This window comes from Culex pipiens, chromosome 1, assembly GCF_016801865.2.
Source record: "Culex pipiens pallens isolate TS chromosome 1, TS_CPP_V2, whole genome shotgun sequence".
In the NCBI taxonomy this organism is placed as follows: domain Eukaryota; kingdom Metazoa; phylum Arthropoda; class Insecta; order Diptera; family Culicidae; genus Culex; species Culex pipiens.
Window position 1 is genome coordinate 75,717,638 of NC_068937.1, and position 25,331 is coordinate 75,742,968.

Sequence of the window (25,331 nt, forward strand, 5' to 3'; positions counted from 1 at the left end):
CGACTATGTTGCGACGGAGCGCGTCCCTCGTACGGCGCCGAAGCAACCCCCTGAGTAGCGTAGTGTCAGTGTTTGTTGTTGTTTTTGTGGTGCCCGTGCTGTCGCTAAGAAGTCAGAAAGGAACAAATAAAATTGAGTTAGCGGGAGCACGGGCCCAGCTGGACAGGTCAGCTGTGATAAAACACCGAATTTGTAAGTTGTCTTTGATTATTGTGAACTGTGAATGTGATTAATTATTAGAATAAATATTTACAGTTCTGTAGCGAGTGGAAAATAAGTGTTTTTATTCTGCCACTCCGCTCACGGAACCGGTGCCCGGTTCGGCATCCCCCCGCGACTCAACAGACTATGTTTAAAAAGAAGGAGAAACTACGAAAGAATTCGCAGGCTCTGGTTTTATTTTTGGAACGAATGGTTTCTCTTTCTCATTAGCTGACAAATACAGTTTTTCTTTTAATCCATTGTTATTTTTAATTGGGTACAAGAAAGAAATGCATTAGATTGTACGGATGTCACTTTATATGTGTGGTAAGCCATTGAGTTCTTCTTATTTTATCCATAGCAAGGATTGAAAAATCGAATGTTGATTGTTTTATGTTGAAAGAGTAAAAATAATTTAGAGCGAAAAAAACGGAATCAAATGAGAAACAATTTACAGCTGGCCACAGTTGGAAACAACGATTTGCTTGGAGGTTTTTCCGGACTGGTTGCCATAAGATTCGACTTTTCGGACCACATCCATGCCCTCGACGATGGCGCCAAAGACAACGTGACGGTCGTCCAGCCAGGAGGTCTTCACGGTGGTTATGAAGAACTGGGATCCGTTGGTGTTGGGTCCGGCGTTGGCCATCGACATGATACCAGGTCCGGTGTGCTTCAGGATGAAGTTCTCATCCTCGAACTTGTTTCCGTAGATGGACTTGCCTCCGGTTCCATTATGGTTCTGGAAGTCGCCACCCTGGCACATAAAGTTCGGAATCACACGGTGGAAGGTGGAACCCTTGTAGCCGAAGCCCTTCTCTCCGGTGCAGAGAGCGCGGAAGTTTTCACATGTTTTTGGAGTTACATCTGTGCGTAGCTGTGGAAATTAATGATTAAAAAAAAATAACGGAATTAGAAAGTGTTTTACCATCTACTTCTCATTCTAATATTACATTTTACCATCTATTTCACATTCTAATAATACATGATAAAAAAATTAATTGACGGCAGACAAATTTGTTTTACAAGTTATTAAATATTAAATTAAAAGAATCGCATTCAACGTTTAGTCTACAATAATCAACCTCCATGTTGCACTTATCGAGAAATTAAAAGTGAGAATGTGTGCGTGCAACATGGAGTTAAACTTTTCAAAGTGTCATGGTAACCTTCACAGCAACTTCATAGAAAGTTTAACTCCATGTTGCACACACTCTCACTTTTAATTTCTCGATACACTAAACTCCTTAATCAAAATGCTGGGGTACGCGCGCGCTAATCATTTTCTTTGATCTCTCACACACTCCATTCACTTTTATGAATGGTTGACAGGGTGCATCATAACTATCAGGCATGAGTTTTTTTTTATTATTTTCTTGTAACGACACACAAAACAAAATTTGAACATCCAACAGTGTATCCCGCCCTATCCCGCCTACTCGAGCGGGTGTTTAAATTGGTATTTTGATCGTTAAATATAACACTAACGTTAAAAAGTCCAACTGACAGGATAATGTTGTCAAATAAAATTACTATTACTATAATAAAAGTATTGATTGAATCCATTCTTAAACTGTTGCAAAAGTTTTGATGGAATCTTACTTGCTTACCCAGTCAACTCAATCGGAATTCAATTCGAATCGTTTACGTTTCAAATGCAACAACCGGTACGTACACGGAATCGGTTGTTGCGTTTGAAGGGGCGTCCATAAACGACAAAATTCGTCCGAACGAACGTCCATATAATTGCCCCACCTTCCTCGAGGAGCTGGGCACGCTACTGGTATTACAGTTTTCAATTGAAAATGTCTTCTAGAAGCTGTAATTGAACGTCTTCATGAAATTACATGTTGTTCCCCTATAACAGCCATTCTCAACCTTCTTCTAGGCTGGTACCCCCTACCGTGTAAATCAAGTAGGCTCGGTACCCCCGTTGAGAATCGCTGCCCTATAATTCCTAATAGCTGTGGTTGACTTGAATATTATTCTAGCAAGTCGTAAACAATAAAAATTGTGCTCTGGACTAATATTCCCCACAGAAAAAATCTGTCATACCCGCTGAAACTATTTAAGAATGAAACACCTTGTTACGTATCACATTCGATTGGTTTGTGTAAGTGAACTTTTTTTTAAGTTAGACCAACACACACATACAAGAAAAAACGCTACCGGCGAACTGACCTGCGGCCTGGCCCCACGTCAACGTAACATGATTTTCTGTATTCCAACGCTTTCAAGAAAGCGATAGTTAGGGAAAACTAGTGTTAGCGATTACTCTGATTGCTAATTTTATTCGCTCCTAAAGTTTAATTCAGATCCACATGAACTCCTTGCCCTGATATACAGTGTAAACTAACAGGATATCGTTTCAATAAAATTACAATTACAAAATCGATTCAATTAAAAAAAAATAATTCTAATTCAAATCTACTGAAAATTTTGTATATTGTATTGTAAGGCCACTGGAAAAGGAAAAAAAAAGTCGCATGACTCAGAAACTGTTGACCAGCTGCATATTTAATTACCTGTCATGACTTGTAACATTTATTTTTCCATGTGTGTAATCTAGTAGTATTGCAGTAGTATTAAAAGACTGCAAGCAACCATGCTAATCAATTTCTCATCGACTTTTCAGTGCTGAACCCAGTAGCCATCGCAGCTCAATTTTCGTCAGGAAAATTATCGATTTTTGTGTCCCCAGACAAACACCGCACGATAGATACGACCTTCAAAAAAGTGCATCAGATTGTGGCGATGCTGATAATATATTTTGCTCTAAACTATTATTTAAACCATTTTCATATATTTCTCTAGAATGTTCCAAAAGCCAGATAAGCAACTGAAACCGGTAAACGAAGTAGGCGTTAAGTGCCACTTCAACTCTGAGTGTGTGCGTGCAACATGGAGGTAAATTTTCTGTGAATACCATGTGTCACTTCACAGCAGCTCGACAGCCAAGTTTAAGACTGGACTTACCTCAATGATGATGCGTCCGAGCGGCTGGTTGTCAGCGCTCAAATCGAAAAAACAACGCGGCAAGCCCATTTTTTCAGCTTTTTTAGTAGCGAAACTACACACTTGCAAGACTCCAAAAATACTAGAATTCGTCCTGATCCCGGCACCGAGCGTCTTCGATGCTGTCTGTTTGATGAATGCAGCGAGTAAAACCATGGCCGGATACTGACAACCGCAAATCTGAAAAAACGCAAACTTGATGAACTCTAAATGAACTTTCATGCCGATAAACCTTGCGTTCAGTGATGCCAGATACAATAGAGTTATCTACGTGAGCATAGACCCAGTCAAATCAATCCGAATTCTGAAACGGAATCTAATTAGAGTCGCAATTCGCAATTTTCAGTGTAAGAACGGGCCTTGACCGATCTTATGCACCAGGTTCCCGACGAACACGCACTGCCCTTACACCTACATCTCACCCTTGATCTGAGTCAGTACGAGCAACACGCTAGAACACGCTTTGAGTGTTCGTGCCAGGCATGCACACCTTCTTTTCCGGTTACGCATTTTAACTCGGCCGGGGGTGGTACATTAGAGATCCTTAATAGACACGAGTTTGACGTATCCAAACGAGCATTTGCCTTTACGCCCAGCAGAGTCTCGGCCCGAAACTTCAAACACGAACAAAAGCAGCGAACCGAAGATTGGCAATGACGTTTTGGAATTTTGACAGTTTGGAACGAATGAATTACCCCATATGGGTGATGTGGAAATTGCTGCACATGGTTGAAGTTGGGAATTTTGCAACTTATTTTGATTTATGCTAAATTTCAAAATTTAAACACGAATCTACAACGAATCGATGTGAAAACTAAAGATACACTAAAGGCACGATGATTTGATGTGCAATCATGATCAGAATCGCGATAAAAGCGGTTTAAATTGAAAAATAATAATAAAACAAATTCTGGTCTAGAATTTAACGAAATTTTGTCTGTTTTGTAAGGCTTAATGTTATTGCACAATGGTTATAGATTTTTTTTACAAAAATGTAAATTTTTCGGTTCGTCCACAAACAATCTCATGTTTGTAAACAAACGACGCCATATTGCCAATGTTGTTCGGTAGCTCATATCAGGCCATCGCCGGGGCCGCCGACGCCCAGCAAAACTTATCAGTGTTGCCAAGTTCAAAGCATACGTTGCCAGATCGATTTATCAAGCTTATACCAGTCTCCCTATTTAGGGTCTCTATGGTACATTACGTAGGGTTTGATGTAAGTATAAGCGCCTAACCATTTATAGTGTGTCTATCAATTTTCATAAAAGCAAAAACTGTTTTATTATAGTTTGAATTCAAAAACTAATTGTTATTTTACTGTATATTGTTTTCTCCTGAAATATTCCCTAAAGAGAATTTGCAGCAAAGCTAAAAGACACGTGTCGCCACCTATGAACAAATAGCGTAAACCTATGATTTTTAGAAAAAATGTGTTTTTTCCTTCCTAATCAACATTTTTATAAAACATATGCCGGATTCGGATGAGAAAAATTATTTCCAACAATTTGGTGTATAACTTTCCAATATTTGTTTGATTTTTCTATGAGAAAACTGTAAATTTAGAAAAAGATAGTAATTTGGACTATTTGGCAAGAAAGTCTGTCAAAAATCAATACAAATTGTTGAATATACGTTAACACATCTGTTATCAACTATATAACTGGTTATTTCCTTGATATATACAGGGAAACTCATTTTTTCGTGTTCCAAAACATGTTTTTTAAAGAAAAGGGTCACAAATTTTTGCGCGCCCAAAAGTTGATGTTCATTATTTTAAAGCAAAAATTTTTTCTCGTCTTTTGCAACCAGTTTCATGAAGATTGATGCAGGGAATCATGAGAAATAAGCGATTTTGTTCTTTAATCGGCAGAAAGGCATACGATTTTAGGCAAGTAACCTCATTTTTTTTTTTTTGCAGTCGCGCTGCAAAACCTCAAATGTTAAGTCGTGTTTATCTGTTGATATTTCTTATGTCGCGGTCAGTGTTGAAAAGCCGACGAGTATGATTAAATTAGCGATTAATCGCTGCCTGTAACACCTAACGAATAAGACTGCTGAGAATAGTCTTGATTCTCAAATTGCCACGACTAGCTGTCATTCGTCAAGAGTGCAGTCGATGATTGTAACAACCCATGACTGCTGGTGGTAAAGGGGCAAGATTGTATTTTGATCGCAGCAAGTTGACGACTAAACCCGATCATAAACATTTTTAATCGCCCCTGCCACGCTCAACGATCAAGTGACAGTCATGAAAACCGAGATCAAAGCATACTCAGAGGACCTTTCTTCAGGCAATCATATTCGCTAGAAGAGATTATTTTGCATCCTTGGTCGCGGTGTTTTGTTACATTTTTTTTTGACCTAAGCATGTTATTCAAAAGTTTACCAAAAGTACAATAGTAGTATTTGTGTTAATCCTTCAATCATTCCATAAATTGAGTAAGGGCTCGAACCTCACTTGTTAGAAAACAATCGAGAAATTAAAAAGAGAGATGTGAGCCGGTAACATGGAGTGAAACTTTCACAGCTGTCATGGAATACTTCACAGCAGCTTGACAGAAAGTTTAACTCCATGTTGCATTTTTAATTTCTCGATAGACAGTAAAGGAGAATATCGAGAAATTAAAAAGAGAGATGTGAGCCGGTAACATGGAGTTAAACTTTCACAGCTGTCATGGAATACTTCACAGCAGCTTGACAGAAAGTTTAACTCCATGTTGCACTTTTAATTTCTCGATACTTTATAAAGAAGCAATCCCAATCAAACGGTTTTCCGCATGACGGGTTCATTCCGCTTCGAAAATTGTTTCGAATTTTTCTAAACGGAATCTCCGGTTGGACTCCGTTTCGATTCCGTTTAACCATTTTTGCACAAGGGCGACACCTGCTGGTGTACGGCGGAACCTCGATGACATTTCGCCGCGATTCGCCGAAGCGGTTTTTCTCTCAGGGCATCTCCACCGCAGAGATCTAATTGCGTGGCAAACCTATCGGTTGGATCCCCAGTTTTAGCTTTGCTCCGTACCTAATGCACGTTTCCGCACCGCTGGGAGCTAATTTGCCCAAGTAACCATCCAGCATTAATATAAATCATAAATTAGCTGTTCATCAGCATTCACCAGCTAGTTAGTCATAAAACAGCTAAGATCAAAACAAATCAGCTCTAAAACAATTGCTTTAGGCTTTGCTGAAATGCAGCTGAATTAATGCTGCTCCTAGCAACACTGCTGGATTTTTTTTCCCATTAACTGGCAACACAGTAGAGGTGTGAAAGAGAGAGAATGAAGCAAACGAAAATAAACACATTTCTTCCTCGCTCATCCCTTCAACTAGAACAACCATCACAACACAAACCTGCGGAGAAAATTTCCGCTGTCAGTTGGTGGCTGAGATTCACCGTGATTACATGCTTTAGCAGGTGCTGTCGATTTTTTCAGTCCTTATCGAAATTTTTCGTAAGAGCTGAATAAACAAAATGAGGACTAATGTTGCGATTATTATGAAAGAGAATCGCTTCTTTTGAAAAATGTAGGTTGGCCTAAAGGTTGACATTTTTCGGGCCTCTTCGGTGCCTAAAGAATCTTCAGAATTCGCCGTGGGTACTGGGGTACTGGTCATAATGGAGGAACCTGCCCCAGCAGAGTCTGACGGAGCATATACCACAGAGTTATTTTAGGTATCATGCAAAGTACAAGCATTGGTAGGTTTAAAAACAGCTGCGGTAAGCCAACTCCAAATTGGGCGAATGGATAAAGGCGCAGAAAATTCAACACATCGGCGGCAAACTCAAGCATCAAGGCATCACATCTCCAACATCTACCTTTCACGCAAAAAAAATCGGCTCTTCCCCCCACACGGACAGCTGAGTCGGTAACGTGGTAGTAAACAAACCAAAAATAGATCAGAAGATGGGGAGGGGAAATAGAGAGAGCCGAGAGAGCCACATTTTTGCTTCTCTCAATTTTTTTTGACGTTTTGTGCAGGGTTGGATCAACAACAGTAGAGGCTAGCTGGAAATCAGAAATATAAAGTCCAAAACCGATCGCAAATCAGCTGTAAAAGCGCTTTCAGTGCAGATGTCTAAATTAAATGAATATCAAAGAAATCAGGAGTTTGGTTCAAAACGTCTTATATTTAAAAATTGTGGGAAAAATATTTCTTTGTATTATTTTTTTTAATAAAAACTATTCAACTACCTACATTTAATATAAGTTAACATTTTTAAATAATGTTCTGAAATTCAAATAAATATCAATCGAAACAATGTTATTGGGCCAAAGTAAAATTGTAAACAAGAGAAAACTAGTATCTTGCTAACGTCAGTGGAGGAGTAAGGAAAAATTCCGAATACCTACGTTTTTCTTATTTTATATTATTTATTTTTTCATTTCATTTAAAAATATTTTGAATAGTTGTACATAACATAAAACTGGATGACGTTGATAGCCGAGGTGACTATGATAGGTTTATGATTTTATTTTAAAATTAAAAATACGAATTCAATACAAACGGCATGGTATGAAATCATGTTGACCTTGGTAGATAAGTGTTCAAAGTGAAGCAGTTTTCGACAATTTTTTTAGACAAAGTTAGTAAACTGTAATTAGATAAATAGCATTATTTTATTACTTTGAAAATGTCATGTTTTTCTCAATAAAAATGAGTTCGACTTGGGAAACCGTCTGCATTACCAGATTTTTTGAACAATTTTACTCTTAAAATAGTTCAAATTGTAATTGAAACAGAATTCTAAAATATCTTCAAATTTATTAGAATTTTCAGTACCACAAGTTTTATAGTAAATTAGTATTTTTATTTATTCTTCTCTATATCACAAATTTTTCAAATTAAACATTCGAAATAACCGTACCAAAAATGAATTTGACGTAATCACTATCAAAATCACCCCGGTTTTATAAATAACAATTTATCAAAACGCTCTTGAATTTTTTTTTTTTGAAAACGTTCATGGACATGCCAAATTTTTAAAACTTGTTTAGGAATTTTGTTACGAGAGGGATGGGGTCCAAAAATCATTTTTTGCCGGTCTTCAACTTCCGGCCTGTCTGGCGCTCCGCCAAGACATGGAATTCTTTGAAGCAAGCCAGTACTTCGTCCTCCGACTTGGTCTTGAGCTGGGTGCAGAATAGTGGTTCGCAAAGCGGCCTCAATTTAGAACTGTCAAAGCGGAACCAATTTAGGGTATTTTAACCATTAGTGGACCCCTTAGTAGAGCCGAAGCACATTTTTCACAAATTTTCAATATTTTATGCACTTTTTCATAACCATTTGTACAAAACAATGAAATCTGAAGTCTTTTGAACAATTTTGACTATTTGTTTCATCAGTTATTTGTTTTTGAGCAGAAAAAAAGCCATTTGAAAAAAAAAGTTTTTTTGCCTTGTTATGGACCCCCTTTTCCTATAGTGGACCCGGGTCCATAATCCGATTGTGGACCCGGGTCCACTATAGGCAAACTGTTATTTTGATACCAAATTTCAACGATATTTGATGTTTTGATGCATGGTGTAGGTCTAATGATAAATATAATGAATAAAAGATGGATTTTGCTCACTTTTCATCATAAACAAATATGTTTTGTTAACAAATTTGACTTTAAACAACAAAAAACCAAACAGACATTTAAACAAATTTATTTCCGAAAAAGATCAGAGAAAACGTTTAAAAAACCATTATGAACATAAAAATAATTAAAAAAAGTAATCTTGATGCAATTTTTTCCATATTAATTACATAAATGGTTGACCGAAACTAAATAATAGATTTGTTTACAGTTGCTGATAAAACCACGCATGTTTATTTAAAAAAAAATGTTTTGTTATTGATTTATTATTATAAAATATCATTTCAAACTGCAATTATGATGCTTCAGTTAAGTACAATTAACTATAGTTTTGATTAATTATAAATTCTTACGGCTTCAGCATTTTTGGTACTTTTAACATGAAAACAGCTATATTTATACTCATAATTGAAAAAATATGCGTTTAGGTTGATAACAATAAGCATTTATAGTATGTTTTAGAGAAACTTTTGCTTGAATACACAGTTTTCTTCATTTTTGAAGGTTAAATTATCAGGGGTCCACTTTTGGAAAAGTTTGGATTTCGTTGTCCTATATTGGACCCCCCTTATTTTTGCTCGAAAATGCAGTTCTTCGCTTTATTTTAGTAAAGATCCTTAAACTTACATTATTTCGACTTGCTGAAGTTAAATAATCAGACAAAAAATGATTGGATGGTTAATTCAATCATAAAATATAAATGCAGTTTTGTTGTGAAAATGCTATTTAGTGGCCATGGCTGATTTCAGATGTCGAACTCAAAACACTTATTTTGGTGAAAAGTACAATTCAATGTCAGTCAACATTGTTTTAAATGATGCTGAACATGCCAAATAAATGATTTGTAGACAACAACACGCTTGAAATTGTGATTTTATTGAATTTTTCATCAAAAACCCTTCAGAGGGTCCACTATAGGAAAGGGGTCCACTAATGGATAACGTACCCTACTGTTCGCAAAATGCTACCAAGAAGTGGCAAGTTTTGTGATCGATCTACAATTTATTTTGTTTTGTCATCACGTGGAAAACAAAAAAGGCCTCTTTTGGCTTCCCATCGTTTAGTCTACGAAGAAAAAAAGCGCAAAGCACTTAATTTTTCAGCGAAAACTTTAATATCAACAGATCCTAATTGTTTCAAAACAATTCACATAATCAGCAAAAAATATGTCACGCTTGAGCTTGAACATAGCCTTCTACTTTGTTTATGTTTACAACTGTAGTGCAGCTGTATTAGTGGGGAGCAGTGGAGAGCTTTCAAAAATCACGTTACGCAGTCTGTCTTTTCAGCACCCAGGTAATTACTGTTTCTTATGTAAACTCACTCAATGTAATGTTGAAATATGATGTAAAGAGTAAAAAGTCATGGAAATTACTCCAATGTAAATCTAAATCTAATGTAAAGCCTAGTACGCTGATCGGAAGGAAAGGGGTCAAGAAACAGCTTTACGAACAGCAGAACAAAGAAGAGGGACCTGTGAAACAACTTTTTAAAATCCGAATTTCCTTTTGCTGCCCGCTTCAATCATTTTAAAATAGAACATAGGCCACACCCTTTTCCTACTGCAATCCAAGTGGAGCTTCTCATTCCCATTGGCCAATCAGAATTAGAGACCCTAAATAGGGAGACTGGTCTAAGCTTGCTAAATCGATCTGGCAACGTATGTTTTGAGCTTGGCAACACTGATAAGTTTTGCTGGGCGTAAAGGCAAATGCTCGTTTGGATACGTCAAACTCGCGTCTGTTTGGGTACGCCAAATTCACTTCGTCCAGTCTCCCTATTTAGGATCTCTAATCAGAATTAGTTGATTTGAAATATTGTAAATTCCAAAAGTAATGTAAATTCCAAAACTAATGTAAATTTTCAAAACTAATGTAAATTTCCAATGAATCTAATGTAAATTTCCAATGAACCTAATGTAAATATACATCATTTTTCATGATACCTTTTGGTACATGATAAATAATGTAAATTTACAGGAATATTTTTTTCTTTGAAGTACACAAATGCTCGCCGGGACTTGTCGTCGATAAACGAAACGTAATACCGACAACCGCCGAGGGACGGCAGCTCAATCGGACCAGCAATATCGGAATGAATTACCTCAAGCAACTCCTCGGCGCGGGAACCACTTTTGCTGAACGGCAGTCGAGCTTGTTTCCCCATCGGGCAAATCTGGGAATCGTCCATGCCGTTTCCGTTGATCTGCACACCGCTGGCTACACCGTTGGCCAGTTTCTTGATGCTGCTCACGTTCAGGTGACCCAGGCGCTTGTGCCAAGGTGATGTTACACTCTATCAATGACTAATTTTGCCGTCTTTTCCAGTCGAAGACATGATCAAGGATCACACCGGTCGCTAAGATGCCGCGTTGAACAGCACCGTGTTGCCCTTCTGTACAATTTGTGCGATCGACAGCAAATTTGTCGAAAGATTTGGGACAACGTGCACATCGCTTACCGGAACAGGTTCCTCACCATTGAAACACGACGGGAAGAGCGTGGCCGTTCCGCGTTGTTGGCAGCTACAACCGTTCCGCTCCTGTCCCGCACGTCCTCCAGCAGCTCCAGGTTCCGCGTCATTTGCTGTGTCGCATCTGAGTCCAGGTACCAGTCGTCCGTCCCGGCCGACTTGAAGCACCATGCACAACGCTTGCTTCCCACACACAGCATCGTTATCGGGGCAGTGCTTCGCAATGTGGCCAATTTTGTTTCACTTTCGACACCGTGGGCCGCGTTCCTCCGGCTGACTTTTTCGCGATCCGTGGTTGCTACGAGAGCCGCTCACTGTTTGGTCGTCGCTTTGGAAACCGCCCGCTGTTTGGGTGTTGCGTTGATAACCACCTGGCTTGTTGATCCGCCGCTTGGCAACGAAAGTTTTTTCACCTGGCAACAGCTCGTCCTCCTCCTGCAGCAGAATCGTCTTCACGGAGTCCCCCGTGATCGCCATTCCGGAGTTCTTGAGCGCCATCACCATGGGCTTGAATCGGTCCGGCAGCCCCGCCAACAGCAAAGCACCAACGAACCTGTCTGGAATCGGGAATCCGATGCTTTTCAGCTGGTGGCACGCCGAGATGATCTGGTTTGCATAGATTTCCATCGTTCCGCAGCTGTCCAGATCGGTCCTGATGAGCTTGTGCAGCAATCCGATCTCCCGCGTGAGTCCGCTTTCCTCGAACGCGTTGACCAGGTTCTTCCAAGCTTCTTGCGCCGTCTTCGCTTTGCGTACATGGTTATAGTTTACCGGTTCCAGGAACTGGATGATCTTCCCTCGCGCAAGCTTGCTCTTGGCCGGGTCGACCGCTTCCACCGTTCCATCCGCCTTCACCTTCGGTTCGACGGCATCCCACAGGTCTTCAACTTCGAAGTGGGTTTGGACCGCAAACTTCCAGTCGGACCAGTTCTCCCGACCGACCAGCCGTTCGATCCCGTAATTCCGATCGGGCATCTTCGCTAGTCTTCACGCACGTACGGGTTCTTAACCTCTTGTTAGAGTAATGAGAACGCAGTGAATTATAAAACACGTCCAATCGGTAGTAAGTTTATTTAACTAATAATTGTAACCAAGCTGCCGGCACAAAGTGCCTACTTGATTGCGCGCAGTCTTCAACTCAACAGAATCGTATACAAATTCCGTTTCAAACGCAACAACCGGTTCCGTGTACGAACCGGTTGTTAGTACATAGGGGAACAGCATCTAATTCCAGCGTGCCTCTAATGTTGGCAGGTCAGAACTTTGACATTGAATTATAGCTAATTAAAAGCGTTTTCAACTGATATCGAGTGATAAATAGCTCAATAAGAAGTGAGCAAGCAAGTTTCTATCAAAAGTTTTACAAAATTAGTTGTTAAATAGTGAAAATCAGCAAATTGGATGGAGTTAGGAGCGAGAGCTTAACCTGCCAAACATACGAGAATTTCCCCTAATAGTAATAGTAATTTTATTTGGCAACGATATCCTGTTAGTTAGAATAGTTGTTGCGTTTGAAACGGAATTTGTGCACGATTCTAATTAGATTCTGTTTCAGAATTCGGATTAATCTGACTGGGTCTGAATGGAGCCAAAAAGAAAGTTGATCATTCAAGGCCAATACGAACCTTTCAAGAAATATTATATGTAGTTTGATGTGATAAAAATTGCCATCAAAATTTTTCTTATAAAATGCTATTTCCGCTTGACCGCGTTCGGGGAAATGGCGTTCATGGAAATGACTATTCAGGGAAATGAGAAATCGGGTAAGTGACATTAGGGATTGTGGCCCATTCGGGAAAATGGCATTCGGGGATGTGGACGATTAGGGGAAACGGGAAATTCGGGTAAATGGAATTCGGAGAAATGACTATTAGGGGAAATGTCCCTTCGGTAATATGGGTTTCGGGGAAATGTCATAGATTCCACCCAACCACCCATCATCGATGAATAGGGCCAGTAGACAGACAGCTCCAAAGAAAAGGGATCAAGAACCCAGTTACCTCAATCCGAATTCTGAAACAGAGTCTAATTAGAATCGTATACAAATTCCGTTTCAAACGCAACAACCAGTTTTGTGTTCGAACAAAATGTTCAGGCTGAAGATAAAAGGTGTAACCGACGACGTGTAACCCAGTTAACTCAATCGGAATTCTGAAACGGAATGCAATTCGAATCGTTTACGTATTCCGTTTGAAACGGAATTCGTATACGATTCTAATTAGATTCCGTTTCAGAATTCGGATTGAGTTAACTAAGCGGGTCTTTTGTGGTCTCTGTTGCAAGTTTCTGCTCATTTCTAGGCGTCCGAAGGTTATGTGTGGTGAGTCACCCAAAACCTCTTTTACGCAAATGGACCGACGTTTTACTTCCCCATCCGATAGAAGGCGTGGTCAGGCAAATCTCGTCTCGAAAAATGCCACCGGGTCCGTCTGGGATTGAACCCAGGCCTGCTGGGGTAAGAGGCTACCACGCTAACCACTAAACCACCGGACCCGGCAACCCAGTCAACTCAATCGGAATTCAATTCGAATCGTTTACGTATTCCGATTCAAACGCAACAACCGATTCCGTGAACGTACTGTAAGAAAAGCCAACCGCTAGAACGTCGTGTCTGGGTGGGCATTAGCCCGGGTCAAAAAAAATAAAATTGCTCAAATCAAAAAGTATATGAGATTGCCCGAAAGAGTACCCAAAATGGGGCCTCCAGCCCAAACCCTCCTGCCACGTGGTGGCAGATTGACATGTGGCGTCCTCTGATCGAGGCAGCCTTCTTAGTGTGCTTTGATTTATCCATGTACATTTTGCTGGGACCATGACAATTTCGGCGACGCCGGAATGAATCTGCTTCTAGGCAAGATTAGAGACCTCGGATCGTCTTGCACCCTTCGGAGGAATTGTTCCCCAGACCATCCCCTTGGACCCCATGGTATGCAAAAGTCGTTAAATTTCAACGACAGACTTGTACAGAGCAATGTACCCAATTGCTCAAGTTTTACGGGTTAATTCCCATTTAAACTTGTTCCTGCTCAAGGCAAGCCAATTTTCAACCAAATGGGCTGAAATTTGGGCTGGAGGCCCCATTTTGGGTACTCTTTCGGGCAATCTCATATACTTTTTGATTTGAACAATTTTATTTTTTTTGACCCGGGCTAGTGGGCATGTTCGAACACAACAATTTATTTTAAACATTTTTTGTTTAACTAGTTTGTATTTACAATTAATTGTAATTAGAACCGTACAACAAAACATGTATATTTTGTTGATTCAATCACTTAAACTTCAGCTTACCAGTCAATAAATGCAATGATGAAGTAACAGACACAGCGATCTTGTCTCGCCTTATTTCTTTTTTTTTTAAATTACATAATGTTCAACAACTTCAAGTTCATGAGCACCAAAAACATAGTTGAAACGCAAAATGTTATTGAATTCACTGCAACAAAAATTCATTCCAAAGTTGCCAAACCCGCTGAGCTTTAGAGCTAGTACACTTTCCCAGTTAACTCAATCGGAACTCTGAAACGGAATTCAATTCGAATCGTTTACGTATTCCGTTTCAAACGCAACAACCGATACATACACTCAACCCCCGGTGGTTGGTCACTTTTTCGTTTGACACTTTTTTAGTTTGTACCGTAGAACGGGGTGACTTTGATAGCCGGGGTGACTTTGATAGCCGGGGTGACTTTGATAGCGATTTTTCCACAAAATGAACAGTTCAATTAAAATACGTACGGAATGGTTTAGAATCATACTGACCGTGGTAGAGAAGTGTTCAAAGTACCTCAAAAAGAAAATTTTGAAAAGTTCAAAAAGTTAGTTTACTATAGTTAAGAAAATATTGATGAAAGTAATTATTGTACGATCAGTACCTAGCTGGACTCGGTCACTGGAAACGACCGGCGGCTCAGTGACCGACGAAATAGGCGGCGGGCCAGATGCGGGCATAAAAATGTCAAAATCTCTTCCCCCCTCACTTCGTCTCACCATCCAGCTGCAGATTTGTTTTTCCGAGTAAGACACGAGGCGGCGGCAAACCAGCCTCGGAACGACGCGCCGCACTTTCGGCAAATGCGCGCTGTCGAATCTTGTACTGCACGTTTTGTTTTTGTTGATCTTCTTCTTCGAATCTCCTGGCATTGTTGGCAGGTTTGTTTTTAATTGCACCAAAAATGCAGAAAATCGTTGGCAACAATGTCTACGGCACATTCTGAAATGCCGCGCGGCGTTTATCTTTGAAAGAAACGGACAATATTGTGGATTTAGCTCGTAGCTGGATTTTCTGACTTCTTCTCACGGTCATTGGAAACGGTCGTGGATAGACCTAGGGGTTCCCAGTTGGAGTGAAAAAATTCAATTTATAGAAAAATTATGGATTAAAATTTTGCTTTTTTATCACTTCTCCGACATCAGGAAAAAATGTTTGAACATGCTCGCAATTTTTTTATTCGGTCGGAAAAATATTATTTTTTTTGAAAAAAACTTTCATTTTTAATCACATGATCACCCCTAATTAGGTTTTACGCCGTCGCGGCTAACCTCAATCGTGTATTTCTGTTTGACAGCTCGCGTGCACTGTTTACATAGACTTGTCGTGTTCGAACGAAAAGTGCTGGGTATTTTTTTTTTTTATTCAAAATCGGCCGAAATTACAAAAGTCAAGTGGTAAGTAAATTGTTAGTGAATTTATTGCAAGATTTTAAGTTTTTTTTTTATTAAATTCATTGCAGGAAACCGAAGGCGAAGTGGGCGGCAAACTTGTCTACATGCTCGCTGAACCCGAACGAAAACGAAGCCGTGCTGCTGGCGGAGATGGTCAAGCAATGCCTTGTTCCGACGCTCTGCCTGGAATGACCTACAGGGAACCGATCACCAAGGACATGCAAGTCCCAGAAAACTACCGCACCGTCTTCCGACCGCTCAAGTTCAATCTCGAGCGCTGCATCCTCGCCATCCTCCACCAGAAAAACACCGGCAGACTCTTCATCGTCCTGTTTGAGAAGAAAAAGAAGCTGCTTTCGGAGGTTTTCCGTCGCCGAAGGCCTGCGAAGCGGAACCACTCCAAAAGAAGCTAAAACGCTACCACCGCAACCCGCTCAGGCCTAGGAGGGTCTCCAGATTGTTAACGGATGTATCGGCGCAGAATGGAGTACGCGTATCGTGAGAAACGACATGACCAAGCTGCTGTTTTAAAACAATCCGGAGAAGCCGCCGGAAATTGAAAAGCTGGGCGAGGAAGGAGTTGAAACCGTGCAGATGTGTGTCGGAGTATCGGCGGATCCGTTTGCGGTGCGGAACTATTATCCTCCTCGTGGGCGATTCTTGACGTGGGCCTGACGGAAAAGGACAGTTTGTCCTTGGTTAAAATTAGTACGAATTGGTGGTTCGGTTCAACAAACAACTGGTCTCCGGCACCTGGCAGCGAGGGTGCTTCAATCTACAGCCATTCTTCGCCATACATTACAGGCTGGCGAAAATAATAATATTTCTTAAAAAAAATATCGTCATTTCATATGGAATGAGTTGGGCTATAATGTCCTTTTATAAGATTTTACCAAATTTTAGAATATACCCAGAACCTAGGGCTTTTTCAATGTTCCCCTCTCTTCTCAGCCAATGAGACACTTTGTTTCAATTAAATATAATAATAAAATATATTATAATAATTACATTTGATTTACATAATAAGTGGATCACCTTTAGCTTTAGTTTGCATTTTGTATATGATTTATCATTTCTGTAACACTAGGTACAATGTGGAAAAAAAATGTTAAGAAAACATAACTCAACCTAAAACTAACTTAAACTTACATTAAACTAAACCAATTCTTGAATCAAGGGGTATTCAGAAATAGAACACTTTTCCCTGAATATGTGACACTTTGATTTTTCTTCAATGAACTATTCTATATCTATGTAAATCTTCCGAAACGATTATTAAAACTGATTGTTGGCACATTTATTGAGTTTTAACTCAATTTAATCAAATTTATGAAGCTATTTGGTATATAAATATCAGGGTTTTATAAAATTCAAAAATTTTGATAATTATAATTATTTTTTATAATGTTTCAAGTTGGCAGAATTCCTTTAGAGTGTGACAAAAACTATAAAAAAAAATTTGCAACAGTAATCACATTAGCAATAATCTCAAATAGATTAAAATTTCAGAAGAAAGCTTAAATTAAAAGTAAGTTGCAAAAGACAAATTGGGTGAAATACATTTGAAGATTGTGCAAAATATTACAAAATTATTCAAGAGTTAGAAAATAATTTTCAGACACCTATGTGCTTGGCATTCCCGACTTTTTGACAAAAAATTACAAATTCCCGAAATTTTCCCGATTTTTGCGGATCTTGGCAAATTTCCGACTTTCCCGACTTGAGTCAAAATCAAATCAAATTATTCGCTCTACAGCATTACCTTGGCGTTCTCGATTGCGAGATTCCTACTCGAAACTTAGTGTCCGAAGGCTTGATTGTTGAGGCAATTGCAAACCTCTTTTTCCACCCCGTGATTCGAACTGACGACCTTTGGATTATTAATCCAACTGCCTACCAGCGACTCCACCGAGACAGGACCCAGGGAGACGACTCCTACACCTGGACTGAGCTAACGACCTAACCTCTAGGTTAGACCGGGGCCAACATTTACTTCCCCATCCGACGGAAGGCGTGATCAGACAAATCTCGTCTCGAAAAATGCCACCGGGATCGTCTGGGATCGAACCCAGGCCGACTGTGTGAGAGGCAATCACGCTTACCCCTACACCACGGTCCCGGCTTGAGTGGCCACCCTAAATGATCCTGGTGCTTCGGGATAACGAGCGAGATGAAGTAGTTGGCCAACGCCAAGACCTTCCTGCAATTCGGATTGCCCCGAAGGACCACAACGGAATGCTAATCAACTACAGTCTAGCGGACCTTGTCGTCAAGGAGCTGCTAGATTATTAAGGATAAATAAATTCTTTGACTAAAAAAAAAGTTTGATTTTATATGTCAGAAATAAAAACGTCTGATTAAAATAAAAGCCAAACAGGATTTTAACATTGCAAGGTAAATAACATCTCAAAAACTTTATAATATCATTACTGTCCATCAATTAAACTCGAAACCAGGATCACGTCTCTAGCTGGTTGTAGATTGAAGCACCCTCGCTGCCAGGTGCCGGAGACCAGTTGTTTGTTGAACCGAACCACCAATTCGTACTAATTTTAACCAAGGACAAACTGTCCTTTTCCGTCAGGCCCACGTCAAGAATCGCCCACGAGGAGGATAATAGTTCCGCACCGCAAACGGATCCGCCGATACTCCGACACACATCTGCACGGTTTCAACTCCTTCCTCGCCCAGCTTTTCAATTTCCGGCGGCTTCTCCGGATTGTTTTAAAACAGCAGCTTGGTCATGTCGTTCCTCACGATACGCGTACTCCATTCTGCGCCGATACATCCGTTAACAATCTGGAGACCCTCCTAGGCCTGAGCGGGTTGCGGTGGTAGCGTTTTAGCTTCTTTTGGAGTGGTTCCGCTTCGCAGGCCTTCGGCGACGGAAAACCTCCGAAAGCAGCTTCTTTTTCTTCTCAAACAGGACGATGAAGAGTCTGCCGGTGTTTTTCTGGTGGAGGATGGCGAGGATGCAGCGCTCGAGATTGAACTTGACCATGTCCTCGGGAGCTGGAGCTGGAGCATAAGCGGTCGGAAGACGGTGCGGTAGTTTTCTGGGACTTGCATGTCCTTGGTGATCGGTTCCCTGTAGGTCATTCCAGGCAGAGCGTCGGAACAAGGCATTGCTTGACCATCTCCGCCAGCAGCACGGCTTCGTTTTCGTTCGGGTTCAGCGAGCATGTAGACAAGTTTGCCGCCCACTTCGCCTTCGGTTTCCTGCAATGAATTTAATAAAAAAAAAACTTAAAATCTTGCAATAAATTCACTAACAATTTACTTACCACTTGACTTTTGTAATTTCGGCCGATTTTGAATAAAAAAAAAAATACCCAGCACTTTTCGTTCGAACACGACAAGTCTATGTAAACAGTGCACGCGAGCTGTCAAATGACGTCACGGTGTAAAACCTAATTCTGGCTCGATGCCGCCATCATGCGACCGCGTGCTCCGTTTGTTTGTCAACAAAGCTGCAGCTGGATGGTGAGACGAAGTGAGGGGGGAAGAGATTTTGACATTTTTATGCCCGCATCTGGCCCGCCGCCTATTTCGTCGGTCACTGAGTCGCCGGTCGTTTCCACACTCAAAAAACTTTTCACCACAAGGCCGCATGAAAATATATGTGATTATTTTCCATACAGTTAATCATGCAACATTGACGTGAATTTCCGGTGGAAGCAAAATCTGGAGCGAGCAGTCATTCACTATCGTATCAAGTGGATTTAGCATGAATTTCACGTGAGATTTGCATGACCTTTCATGCACTATTGACATGATCATCGCGTGAAGGCTGCATGAATTTTATTGCGGCTTTTGTTCCTTTCTTACTTCCTGTTTTCTTATTCTTATACTTCTTATTAAATAATACGCACTGCAAAGTTTTTAAAATTTTTATTTTCAATACATTCAAAATGTCTAATACAACGTTTCACTTACAAATCACTCCCGTTACACTTACACCTAGCAACTAAAATAACACTTGCGGAAGCAGGAAACCGCAGCAGCTTCTCGGGAAGGCGACGTGTCGCTCTCATCACCGCAGTCAATAAGTCCAGCTACCGGGAGAAGATCGATACATGAAACTTAGAGGTGCTGAACTTCTGGCTCTTTTTGGTGGGTTTGTCCGTTGCTGCTCCAGCAGGCAACGGGGGAGACTTTAGTCGTGCTTTTCCTGATCGCTTGGTTCCACCTTTTGATGCTCGTTCCGATGTCCAACGTAGACCGACATGTTTTAAAATTGTGATGTCTTGTCGCCTGAAAAAACATAAACGCACAAGTTAGCGTTGAATTATTTTTTTAGAAATAGAAAATACATACCCTCCGTTGCAAAATATTTAATTGTGTGCATTCTCGAACTAATTTACGCTCTTTAAAAAAAAATCTAAGCTGACAGAATGCGCTTCATGCCAGGTCAAGCACCGAGAAGAAACTGCAGTGATGATCCATCGGAATCCTCCAGCAAGCGAGCCGAAATTTTCAGACATGAAAATCATGCAACCTTCCCTCACTCACTCACACTAACATTTTTTCACCACAATGTTGCATGAAAAGGCACATGGATTTTTTCCATGCCAGTTCCCATGCGGATGTGGCATGATTACCATTGCAGCGACCTCAAATTTAAATCATTAAATTTGTCCATTTTTCGATCCTCACCACAGTTCTGACCATGCGCGCTTACGCAAGCATAAATAATTTTACCCGTCGACTCGCGTTGCGCGACAAATAATTAAGCTTATGTACAGGTGTGGATCATGAGTCATCCTCACCTGAAAAGCCCTTTATTAAATTTCGCCAATTGTTAGGCAATCAAAAAAATGGTTAAGCTTTCAATTATGAATGTGCGATGTTATTACACAGGGGAAATTGAGGGTGTGGCTTAACAAAATTCATTGGCATGTTTGTTCAATGGAGAATTCGACCTTCTCATTATTGACCAACATTTTTGAGAATGTTTTGGGAACATAATTTTGATATTCCAATAACATAATTTAAAGTTTCACGACAATGGTTCGAACCCATGACTTCCGATTTTGAGGTGTACTCACTACACCATACGGAAAGTCATGAAGAATTGCAGAGGTCTGCATAATTTAATTCATGAGGTTCATCGATGCTTCTCATCGAAACGGACCACTTTTAGTAGAACAAAATTTAGTAGAGTTTTCGGGGACTGACTATAAAAACCCCAAAATTCTTGAGGAGGGCAATTAGTTCCAGTGAGTTCCAGTCAGTTCCAGCCAGTTCAAGCCCAGTCTAGTTCCAGATCCTGAAGAAGCCCCAGACCAGCCGGACCCGCCAGCAGCCACCAGTAGCAGAGGCCCCAGTCCAGCCGGACTTAGCGGTGGAGGCCGCAGTCCGCCGGGACTTAGCCGCTGTGAAGAGTCTGCCGGGACTTAGCCGCTGTGAAGAGTCTGCCGGGACTTAGCCGCTGTGAAGAGTCCGCCGGGACTTAGCCGCTGTGAAGAGTCCACCCGGGACTTAGGAGTTCGGGTCTGGCATGCTCGGTGAAGAGGTCTGGAGGACAAGTCTGGCTTCAACGTATAGAACTGGCTCGACGAAGGTCTTAATGAAATTAGCAACAAAAAGTTGAGTGATGTGATCGTGCGCGTAAAAGTTGAGAGTGTTACCGAAAAAAATGTAATCTTTCAAAAGTGTAATATACAAATAAGTGAAGTTTACTGATCTGTTTTGACTTTACAAGTAAATATCACAAAAATCCTGAAAGCCTAAACCGCTCGGGCCGTTCACCATGCAAACTCCCCATCAGCTGACTGCAAGCCACGCCTCCAAATTTTCAGGCATGAATTTCACGTGACATTTATTTGTGTGAGTGTAAGCAACGTGAAAATCAATCAGAATTGACATGAATGCATGGCGGAAGTTGCATGACTTATGTAAAACGTTGTTCCGGACCAAAAACTGGCTGCCACCGGAATTTTCATGCAACTTTGTGGTGAAAGGTTTTTTGAGTGCAGTGACCGAGTCCAGCTACACTCAAAAAACTTTTCACCACAAGGCCGCATGAAAATATATGTGATTATTTTCCATACAGTTAATCATGCAACATTGACGTGAATTTCCGGTGGAAGCAAAATCTGGAGCGAGCAGTCATTCACTATCGTATCAAGTGGATTTAGCATGAATTTCACGTGAGATTTGCATGACCTTTCATGCACTATTGACATGATCATCGCGTGAAGGCTGCATGAATTTTATTGCGGCTTTTGTTCCTTTCTTACTTCCTGTTTTCTTATTCTTATACTTCTTATTAAATAATACGCACTGCAAAGTTTTTAAAATTTTTATTTTCAATACATTCAAAATGTCTAATACAACGTTTCACTTACAAATCACTCCCGTTACACTTACACCTAGCAACTAAAATAACACTTGCGGAAGCAGGAAACCGCAGCAGCTTCTCGGGAAGGCGACGTGTCGCTCTCATCACCGCAGTCAATAAGTCCAGCTACCGGGAGAAGATCGATACATGAAACTTAGAGGTGCTGAACTTCTGGCTCTTTTTGGTGGGTTTGTCCGTTGCTGCTCCAGCAGGCAACGGGGGAGACTTTAGTCGTGCTTTTCCTGATCGCTTGGTTCCACCTTTTGATGCTCGTTCCGATGTCCAACGTAGACCGACATGTTTTAAAATTGTGATGTCTTGTCGCCTGAAAAAACATAAACGCACAAGTTAGCGTTGAATTATTTTTTTTAGAAATAGAAAATACATACCCTCCGTTGCAAAATATTTAATTGTGTGCATTCTCGAACTAATTTACGCTCTTTAAAAAAAATCTAAGCTGACAGAATGCGCTTCATGCCAGGTCAAGCACCGAGAAGAAACTGCAGTGATGATCCATCGGAATCCTCCAGCAAGCGAGCCGAAATTTTCAGACATGAAAATCATGCAACCTTCCCTCACTCACTCACACTAACATTTTTTCACCACAATGTTGCATGAAAAGGCACATGGATTTTTTCCATGCCAGTTCCCATGCGGATGTGGCATGATTACCATGCAAACTCCCCATCAGCTGACTGCAAGCCACGCCTCCAAATTTTCAGGCATGAATTTCACGTGACATTTATTTGTGTGAGTGTAAGCAACGTGAAAATCAATCAGAATTGACATGAATGCATGGCGGAAGTTGCATGACTTATGTAAAACGTTGTTCCGGACCAAAAACTGGCTGCCACCGGAATTTTCATGCAACTTTGTGGTGAAAGGTTTTTTGAGTGTAGGTACTGATCGTACAATACGTACACGCAATACATGCGCACTCATAGGCTTACCCGCATAATCAAATACCAAAGGTGAAACTGTCGAAATCATAAGAAAATTATTTCTGGTATGGTTACCATTTGTGATATTGTTGATATAATGTCACGACCATAGAACAAAATTAAAATGGTACTATTTCCCGAATGGTTACACTTTTCTTAACATATTCGAATAGTTGATTTTTTTTCCTACAATTCAATGAACGGTATCTATTCGTCATACGATTAGGATGGTTCGAAACAGCTATTGTTAGAACATAATAGTACTGTAGCTGGTATGATAAAAGTTATATACTCGGTATGATTGAGTCAAAGAAACCTAAGCGGAAAATTTCATAAGTCCTAATAATTCAAACAATTGCACAACAATTAATGGTAAGATATAATTATTCCTCAGATGTTTGGTATTATTTCAAACAGTTTTTGTATGATTGAGCCAAAAATAAATTTTAGCGAAAATTTGCTTAAGTCCCAATGATTCAAACAATAGTTCAACAATTCATGGAAAAATATAACTTTTCGCCTTATGGTTGAGATTCTTCGGAACAGCTATTGTTAAAACATAAGGGTACCATAGACGACGTAGTACTTCCACCTTGAAGTTCAGCGAAAAACTCTTAAGTCCCAATAATCCAAACAATTGTACAACAATTCATGGAACAATATAACTGTTCGCCAAATGGTTAGGATTATTTGAAACAGGTATTGTATGATTGAGCCAAATGAACTACAACAAAAAAAATCTTAAGTCCGAATAATTCAAATAATATTTCAACAATTCATGGAACGATATACCTGAACTCATCCAGCGAAAATTTTCTTAAGTCCCAACAATTCATACCATTGTTCAACAATTCATGGAACGATATACCTGAACTCATCCAGCGAAAATTTTCTTAAGTCCCAACAATTCATACCATTGTTCAACAATTCATGGAACGATATACCAGAACTCATCCAGCGAAAATTTTCTTAAGTCCCAACAATTCATACCATTGTTCAACAATTCATGGAACGATATACCTGAACTCATCCAGCGAAAATTTTCCTAAGTCCCAACAATTCAAACCATTGTTCAACATTTCATGGAATGATATACCTGAACTTCAGCGAAAATTTTTCTAAGTCCCAACAATTCAAACCATTGTTCAACAATTCATGGATCGATATACCTGTTTGCCATATAGTTTGTATGTAAAGCTAAATTATTTTCGTGATAATTTTTATAAGTCCAAATAATTAAACAATTGATTGACCATTATCAGAACGATAACTGTTCGCCATGTGATTGGTCTATAATTTATTTGTATGGTTCTACCATACATGTTACGATATATTTACGATAAATTTTGAGGCCACATTTCATAATAAAATGCATTTTAAACCGCCAAACGTAATGTAACTGAGATAGCTCAATTAGATAAGGCGGCAGCACCACGGAAGAATCAACAGAAGACATCATCATCAAGCGGTAACAAATCCCGGACATTACAAAAAAAAACGCTAACCATTAATAATCATATACTTACCATTCCCGTTAAATCCACAGTTCCCAGAACATTTGTAAAGTTTTTTTTTTGGCTCCTCCCTTTTCAAATGGTGTCGGTAAGTGTCGGTAAAGCAGTTCACCATTTAAAATCATATTTTATTAATTTGTGGTACGGTTCACATAAAATGAGAATTGAACAGTTGGGGAACAGTTTGGGGTAGGGTACGACTATGATCCACGAAAAAAATCCCTTGTAAAAATGTATTGTAACATAACCTAACGACCTATTTAATAAATTGTAGGATTGTTTGGGGAATGGAAAATGTACGGTTGCACCCTATTTGGTGTATTATCAAGATCATTTAGGAAAAATCATTCGACAAATGGTGACTGTATGGTTGTTGACTATGCGGGTTGTTCCACACAAATTTCCGATACTAGAGCCAAAATTCTCACTGAAAAATTTATCTGGCATCCCTGATGGTTGATGTCAATGAACTCTCCCTGGGTCATCCATGTGCCGCCATGTTTTGCATTCATCATTTTGACAGCCGGCTAACAAAAGTTTGCGTTTGACGAACGCAAATTCGAGGTAGTTCATTTTATTTTTTTTTCTTTTATGCG

General features: G+C 40.0%; 1 protein-coding gene and 1 long non-coding RNA gene across 2 annotated transcripts; both read right to left on the reverse strand.

Moving 5' to 3' along the window:
• Positions 1-347: 347 nt before the first annotated feature.
• LOC120425631 (peptidyl-prolyl cis-trans isomerase-like) lies at positions 348-14,679 on the reverse strand. The gene is made up of 3 exons (XM_039590214.2): positions 14,564-14,679; positions 3,178-3,396; positions 348-1,078 (listed from the first exon to the last, which is right to left on the reverse strand). Exons 2-3 carry the CDS (start codon positions 3,370-3,372, stop codon positions 653-655), a joined length of 621 nt encoding a protein of 206 aa, XP_039446148.1. The 5' UTR covers positions 3,373-3,396; positions 14,564-14,679; the 3' UTR covers positions 348-652.
• A 3,967-nt stretch (positions 14,680-18,646) lies between these two features.
• On the reverse strand, positions 18,647-19,339 carry LOC128092454 (uncharacterized). The gene is made up of 2 exons (XR_008211786.1): positions 19,222-19,339; positions 18,647-19,156 (listed from the first exon to the last, which is right to left on the reverse strand). It is a non-coding gene; the product is annotated as an uncharacterized LOC128092454 (long non-coding RNA).
• Between the last annotated feature and the right edge of the window lie 5,992 nt (positions 19,340-25,331).